The sequence below is a fragment of the Alnus glutinosa genome, chromosome 10 (genome assembly GCF_958979055.1).
Source record: "Alnus glutinosa chromosome 10, dhAlnGlut1.1, whole genome shotgun sequence".
Classification (NCBI taxonomy): domain Eukaryota; kingdom Viridiplantae; phylum Streptophyta; class Magnoliopsida; order Fagales; family Betulaceae; genus Alnus; species Alnus glutinosa.
Genome location: NC_084895.1, coordinates 3,770,951 through 3,778,889, shown reverse-complemented (window position 1 = coordinate 3,778,889; position 7,939 = coordinate 3,770,951). Strand labels below are relative to the sequence as shown.

The window sequence follows — 7,939 nt, the reverse complement described above, 5'->3', positions numbered from 1 at the left end:
TATATATATATATATATATATATAGGAATTAAAAACGTAAAGAAGAAAAGAAGAGAAAAATAAATAAATAAATAAAAAGAGAAGAAAAACATTGAAGAGCGGCTGTAACATTTAGAGTGCGTTTGAGATTGCGATTTCGTAGACAATAAGTGCGATTTTAAACCAAATCGCAGAACATAAATTGTTTAAGAATTGCGTTTTCAAAAATTTCGATTTAAAAACACATAAAATCTGCTTTTTCAAATCGCAGGTAAGATGATGCTTTTTTGAAAACGCAGAATTTTAAAGGCTAATTTGCGATTTTAAATGCAAAACTGCGTTTTTAAAAATTACTTTTTTCAAATCGCTCTTTTTGAAATCGCAAACTCAAACAAAACCTTAGTGGGACTTGGTGGGACCAAAGAGAAGAAGAAAAAATAAAAGAAAAGAAAGAAGGAGCTAGCTAAGCACGTGATCGACTATCGTCTATCTACAGTGACTTTATCCTTTCCAGTCTTGGCATCACCCGTGGACGTGAAGAGGCCGGAGGACGGTTCGGGAAGTCATAGTTTTTGAGCTGTACACGCACAAGAGCAGCACTGAAAGGAACGGTCCTAATAACGTTGTATCTCAAAAGCGGAAAAAAATAATTATATATAAATGTAATATAATTTCTTTTAAAAAAATATTAATATTTAAATATTAAAAAATACCTCATCTAAAATTATCACCTTTTAAACCTCACAATATATACAGTCAGCCCTGATTTATATATTTGTGATATCAGATGATGCAACAAACTCTCACGACATATGCCAAAAATTATTATAAAAAAAAAAAAAAAAACATTATCCATAATATAAAATTAAAATAAAAGAAGAATAGAACCTTTATAAAAGATCTTTTTCAACTTTACTTTATGTTAAGATCATCTAATTTCCTCAACTTATAAATGCAAAGACAAAATAATAATAATAATAATTATTATTATTATTATTTTGTTAAACAATTTTATTATTCAAAATAAATTTATAGCTTTCTATTGATGATTGAGAATTTTTTCAAACTTATCTTGCATTGAGAGGGACAACACAATTGATCTACTTAAAATTTATTTATTTTTGTCTAAAATGAAACCTGAAATATATAAGAGATGAAAACATAAAAAATTAAAGCCTAAATTCACATATGAAGGATTGCTTAACTACTGGTTTCTAATTGGTGTTAATTATATTTGATTGTCGTCAATCACAAGCTTGCTATTGTGTTTAGTTTATTTTACTAGTAATTTATACTATTACATGCGTGTTTGTGATATTGTGACTTACAATTTAATATGGAATTAAATTTAAGACTTTTATATTTTTTATTTTACATAAATACGTACGAACACACACAGAAAAATTACATGTATCTATATATTTATGCAGTTATGTATTTATATAAGTTCGTTCCCCTTACCAAAAGTCCTAATTTCATCCCTGAGTACTAGTACAACCCTCGCTAGATGGAGATATGATTATTTGCCAACTTTTTGTTAAAGTGTTCTACATCGCTAAGATTTCATCCACCTAAGCACTTTATAAGTTATAACGTCCCCTCCTCTTTTAATGCGTCTTTTGAAAATGAAATGGGTCTGTAGACTTTGACATGCTATCAGAGCCACAGGTTTCTTGCGATTATGGGCATTTCCCTTCCGTTGTTATCCATGTGTTTGGCCATTAGTTGTTACACGTGAGGGGGAGTGTTAAAATATCCCACATCGCTAAGCTTTCCTTTACCTGGACACTTTATAAGTCATGTTGTTCATTCCTCTCTCAATGTGTCTTTTAAGAGTGAAATGTGCTCATAGACTTTGATACTTTTCACACAACTAAAAATACATTTATCTTATATGGCAAGGAATCATAAGCTCTTCGAAAAAAAAAAAAAAAATTACAATTACCCTATAATTTTTTGCCACATAAAATAATTAGGGGTAATTACCTTTTCCCCCATGAACTACCAAAAAATGCGCAATGCCCCCATGAACTACCAACTCGACCAAAATAGAGCATTCAACTACCAAAGACAACCATTTTTCCCCCTTCCGTCAGTTAGAAGGGTTAAAAGAAACAGTCAATGGGTCATGTACCGTTTTACATGGGGGCATGTTGGAAGATGGTGGTAGTTCATGGGGGGAAAGAGGAAGATGGTGGTAGTTAATGGAGGAAAAAGAAGAAAAAAATGAGGGTAAAACGGCATGTGACGGTCATGTGACCCGTTGACCGTTTGTTTTAACCCCTTTGACTGACGGAAGGGGGAAAAAAGGTTGTCTTTGGTAGTTGAATGCTCTATTTTGGTCTAGTTGGTAGTTCATGGGAGCATCGCGCATTTTTTGGTAGTTCATGGGGGAAAAGGTAATTACCCCAAATAATTATATTTTTAGTTGTATGAAAAGTTTACAGGAATATATCTCCACTAGATGTGTTCCGAATTCCTTGTACATCGGTAGGTTACGACTGTTATCAGTTGTTTTATTGAATTGCATGCTGGTTGGCACTTTGCAGACTAGATATTTGAGTGCCTGGTCCTCCTCAAAGTCACTCTTTTCCAACAATTTGAGACCTCTTATTCATAATTAGTAGTCTTTTTTTTAGCATAGTTTTCGATCCACAAACTTGATAACTGAGGTTTGGACATGCATTTTAGTAAAGTAGTAGACATGGGTCCACACTGTCTTTGCAAATTACTGACTAAACACAATTAAATTAAGAAGATTATATTATATTTAGTTTAATTTTGGAAAAAACTAAGAAATAGAAGTTGGTCGGAAAGAAAGCGATCGAACCTGTAACATTTTGTTGACATTGCTAGCACCAAAGACCTTGCGCACGTTAGCAAACTTCTGAGGTTCGTCAGCGGGAAATAAGAATCAAATCAATAATTTAATTCAAAATATTTGATTTCACAAAACAATCTTTAAGTAGAATAAATCACTAAACACCGTAATTATATATATACATAATCACAGTAATTATATGTGACCTAAAGGACATACCTTAGAGCTTACACCGATGCCTATATCAGACAATACAAATACAATTCAAGTAACAAATTAAATTAAACATATTTATAGTAATGGAGTAGAGATTGCCGGACACTCAAATATATCGTGGGAGTATAACGTGGAAGAATCATCCCAAACATAATATGACTTCTAGAATTAATATTAAGGAGAAACTTCACAAAAGGGTACCCAACTATAGCGCTTTTTCACTTAAGGGTACCAATGTAGCAAAACGTTCAATCGAGTGTATGAAGTTATCAAAACCGTTCAATGTAGGGTATTCCGTCACCCTCCGTTCTAAATCGATGACGGAGGCCAAAACACGTGCGTTTCACGTGATATTTTAGCCTCGAACTACCACTTTTGCCCCTCATCTAAACGATCAAAAGACCCGTTATACTCGAACTCAAAACACACTCTTCTTCCCTCCCAACGCAACACAGCAGCCGAACTAGAGAGATCGGGCTCTCAAACATTTTCGTCCAACAACATCGTGAAAAGGTGGATTTTTATTATTGGCCATTATCCTCCTAAACTTCACTCCTATTTTCATTCATGAAGGAGACGGGTTTTTATTCTTGGCCATTTGTGCAGTTACGGCGCCAGGGTGAAATGGAGCTTATGTCCGACAGTGAGTCGACAGAGTCCAGATCAAACGGTCCAATATGCAAATGTGGAAAGACATCATCATCTTGGACGTCGTTCACCCTAAGTAATTTTGGTAGGAGGTTTTTTTCATGTGTAGATTACAAGGTAAGAGATTTTTCCCAAAGTTTTTCCTTTTGGTTTTCCCCAAAGTTTTTCCTTTTGATTTTCGCCAAAGTTTTTCCTTTCGATTTTCCCCAAATTTTTTTCCTTTAGGGTTCTATCTCTGACTTACCGTGAAATGGGTTGATTTGATTTTATTTTCGATTATTCAGAAACTAGAGGTGAGATGTGATTATTTTAAATAGCGTGATCCTGAAATCTGTGTCTACGGTCAGAGAGTTGTGTCGAGATTGAGAGATTGGCACGAGAATCTGAAGGCACTGAAGGCCGAACATGAACTGAGTCGAATAAATAGGTTGGATGAAGTTGGAAAATACAAGAATGAAGTTGAGAAATGCAGGGTTGAAGTTGAGAAATGCAGGGCTGAAGCTGAGAAATACAAGTTCAAACTACAGAGACAAAAGGATAAGTTTCGGTCAGTAGAAAGGAAGTACCAAATTGCATTAGTCTGTTCATGGGTGATGTTGATGTGGTTGTTGGTATATCCTTCGTACAGCAGAGAGTTTCTTCCATTAAGAATGATGTTGCAGTGAAACAATTGATCAATTGTAGGATGATCAATTGATCAATTTTGTTGTTGATCAGATGCTAATGTTGTAGTTGTAGTATTTTGTAATGCTCTAAACATTTTGTAGTGCAAGATTCTGTAATGTTATTGTTAATATTGATGTTGTTGACATTGTATAGTGCTTGGTATGGTAATTCATTATGCACAATTCAATTATGAGCAATGGTTGCAAATGGGCAGCAAATGGGCATAAGCAAATATCGTACCAAATTTTGTAGCATCTTTGGCCACAACTTTGGTACCAAATTTGACCACAATCCTCATATGCTTGAGCATTAACATTATGCACTTCTCTTTTCCTTTTGTACCAAACTTGGGCACTTGGCATACCAAATTTGGTACCAAATCTGCAAAGAGGCAGTAAATAGGTACCAAACTTTGTTGCAAATTTGGTACCAAATTTACAAAATGGACAGTAAATCCACCACAATGATACCATAACCTGCACAAATCCACTTGATATCATAACCTGCCTAATCAATTTACAACAATGGTTGCAAGTGGGCAACATAACCAAATTTGGTACCAAGTTATGCAGTAAATACTTGGTACCAAATTTTGTTCCAAATTTTACCACAATCTTGCACAACCAAATACTTTCATACCATAATCTGCATAACCAATTACTTTAACATAAATCATCACACTTTAACTTTCCATAAATCATCACACTTTAACTTCATTATTGATAATAAACCATGTTCATCACACTTTAACACAATATAACTAGCAAACTTGTTCATCAAACTTTAACATAACATAACATAACATAACTATCATCACACTTTAACATATGTCAACATAATAATAAGAGGCTTGCTACACAGGGGACGGTCATCCGTCCCCTGTGAGCCTTTTTTAATATAAAAATAGTTTTTTATTAAAAAGTTGGCTTTGATGTCCCATCAAAGCCAACTTTTTTAATAAAAATTTATTTTTTTATTATATATGGGTGATGGGGGACGGATGAGTGTCCCCCATCCAGTATTTCCCTAATAATAAACCATGTTCATATCAATTTAACATAACAAAATAAATATTGTTCAGACTCTCCACATCTTTTTCTTCCCTTTATCATTCTTCTTTGCAACTCCTTGTACTTCTGGTTGAGGAGTGACAGTGGATGCAGCAACCAAATTGTGCATGTCGAAATCAGGGGGAGCAACTCTAAAAGTGATACCAGTTGCACTTCTGGGAGGACCCCATGAGCATGCTGGTCCACCCCCTGGAACTTTCGGTGGTCCAGCAGGGTTTCCAGTGAGATCGACAAGGAGTTTTCCTTTGCTCTTGTGCATTCCTGTTTGTAAAACAGAAGTTCTCAACCTGCCAGATATTCTTGTCCTGGTGGCCAACCCGAGATTGCTCTTTTGCCTTCTACCTTGTGCAGTAGCAATGCCTTCACCCTGACTGCTTGCACCCCTTCCTCTTGTGCTCCTTTAACCTTGACCTTGTGCAGTAGTTGTACTGCTTTCACCCCTTCCTCTTGTCTTATTTTGCCCTCTACCTTGTGCAGTTGCAATGCCTTCACCCTGACCTTGTCCTTCCCCTTCACTGCTTGCACCCCTTCCTCTTGTGCTCCTTTGACCTCGACTTTGTGTAGATGCACTGCTTGCACCCCTTCCCTGACCTTGTCCAGACGCACTGCTTGAACCATCTTCTCTTCTCCTCTTTTGACCCCTACTTCCTGTTGGGTGAGTAGGATTACCAACACATGGGGCGCTGGATGTGGCACTGGATGGGGCACTTGGCATTGATGCAGTAGATTGGGCCACAGATGGAGCACTGGATGAACCATCCAACTACAAACAAAATCAAATAAACTAGTTAGTAAACAACATTGAATAACATACAAGTTTGCAATCATAAATATAACACAGGAAACACTTACCCTGTCAAGATTGCAGTCAAGATCTGCTGTATGTTTTCTATAGAAATTCCGCCTACGTTCTTGTCTTTCATCATGTCGCATCCTCGTAGTGCATGTTCTAGTATTGTGACCATATTTTTTGCACATCCTACATTGGTTCTTCGTACCACCCTTTCTAACTATGTAGGGATTTAAGGTCTCATCAGCCCCTCTGTTCCTCAATTTTTTAGGTCTTCCCGAAGATGCCCTTGCCTTAGGTGGTTCAATGATGGGTTGATTTGTCTTAGCCCACTGCTCCTCACTAGGTACAGGGTAGATGATGGGTGTGTATTCCTTTAGGTACATCTCCTTGCCAAAGTATGGGCTCAGATAATCCTCAGAGTTGCCTCCACAATGCCATATTGATGAGATGGCATGAGCACATGGGATACCAGAACATCCCACTTTCTGCACCCACATGTCTTGGCAGGTAAATTCACAGCATACCTTCTACCCATGCACTCGACCTCAAATAAACCATCACCAGCAAATGTTGGTGTACAATGTCCGGCCTCATCTTCTTCTATCTCCAACTTCTCCTTAATTTTTGGCCCAACATTGCCTTCCATCGTAGCTATAATTTCTCTTTTCCGCTGGTACCTTCTCATCAAACTTGTCTTAATGCCTTCCAACATTACCAGTATGGTTTTATCTCTGAACTTGGTGATCCAAGAATTGAAGCACTCGGCCAAATTGTTGTGTAAGAGGTCACACTTTGCATATGTGTTGAACCATCCCCTACACCAAGTTGCAGGGTCAACCTTCGAAAGGTACTCATAGGCTGACAGATTAAGGCCCTTAAGCTCTTTCATTACAGCATAAAACTCATTCTGTGTGTAAGATGCAGCAGCTCTCCACAGTAAGTCCTTTAGTAACACCCCCCGGTGACCGTCATTCCGAAAATTGGCGTACAAGTGCCGCACACATATCCGATGCTCAGCATTAGGGCACACCTCCATAAGACTTGGTACAAGACCCTAGACACATGAAAAGCAAGTCAAACACATAGAAAAATACCACATAATCTGGAATGAAATGTCCAGCATAAAAAGCATAAGTGGAAAGATACCTTTTGTCTATCTGAAATAAAAGTCCATCTACGTACACCACTGGGGCCAAGATCAGCCAATAGTGCCTCAAGAAACCATGACCAACTATTCTTGGTCTCTGCCTCTACAACTGCCATGGATATTGGATACATGTTATTATTGGCATCCCTTCCAATAGCTGCCATTAACTGCCCATTGTAAACCCCCTTCAAGAAACACGCATCAAGGCCTATCATAGGCCTACACCCATCCTTGAAGCCATTTTTCATTGCTGCCAAGGATATATACATCCTTTAGAATCTACATGGCATTTCGGGCATAGGTCTCTCAACCATCAAAATAACACAACTCCCCACATTTGTGCTTCTGATTGTCGCGCAATAGTCCCATAGACGATGGTACTGCTCACCCAACTTCCCATAAATCACCTCTTGTGCCCTCTTCCTAGCCCTATATAGGGTACTAGAATGGATTTCAACATTCCATTTCTTCTTCACCTTCTTCTTCAGGACTTCTACAGGCATGTTCGGTTGATCTCTAAAACTGTCCAAGCACCACTCAGCAATCCACTTGGAAGTAATCAAATGATTCTTGTATTTCCGGGCACATGTATGTTTGGG

The 7,939-nt window shown here is 37.4% G+C and overlaps 1 protein-coding gene across 1 annotated transcript; it reads right to left on the bottom strand.

Moving 5' to 3' along the window:
* Positions 1-6,596: 6,596 nt before the first annotated feature.
* On the bottom strand, positions 6,597-7,588 carry LOC133879888 (uncharacterized). Its single transcript, XM_062318693.1, has 2 exons — positions 7,340-7,588; positions 6,597-7,247 (listed from the first exon to the last, which is right to left on the bottom strand). Exons 1-2 carry the CDS (start codon positions 7,586-7,588, stop codon positions 6,597-6,599), a joined length of 900 nt encoding a protein of 299 aa, XP_062174677.1.
* Between the last annotated feature and the right edge of the window lie 351 nt (positions 7,589-7,939).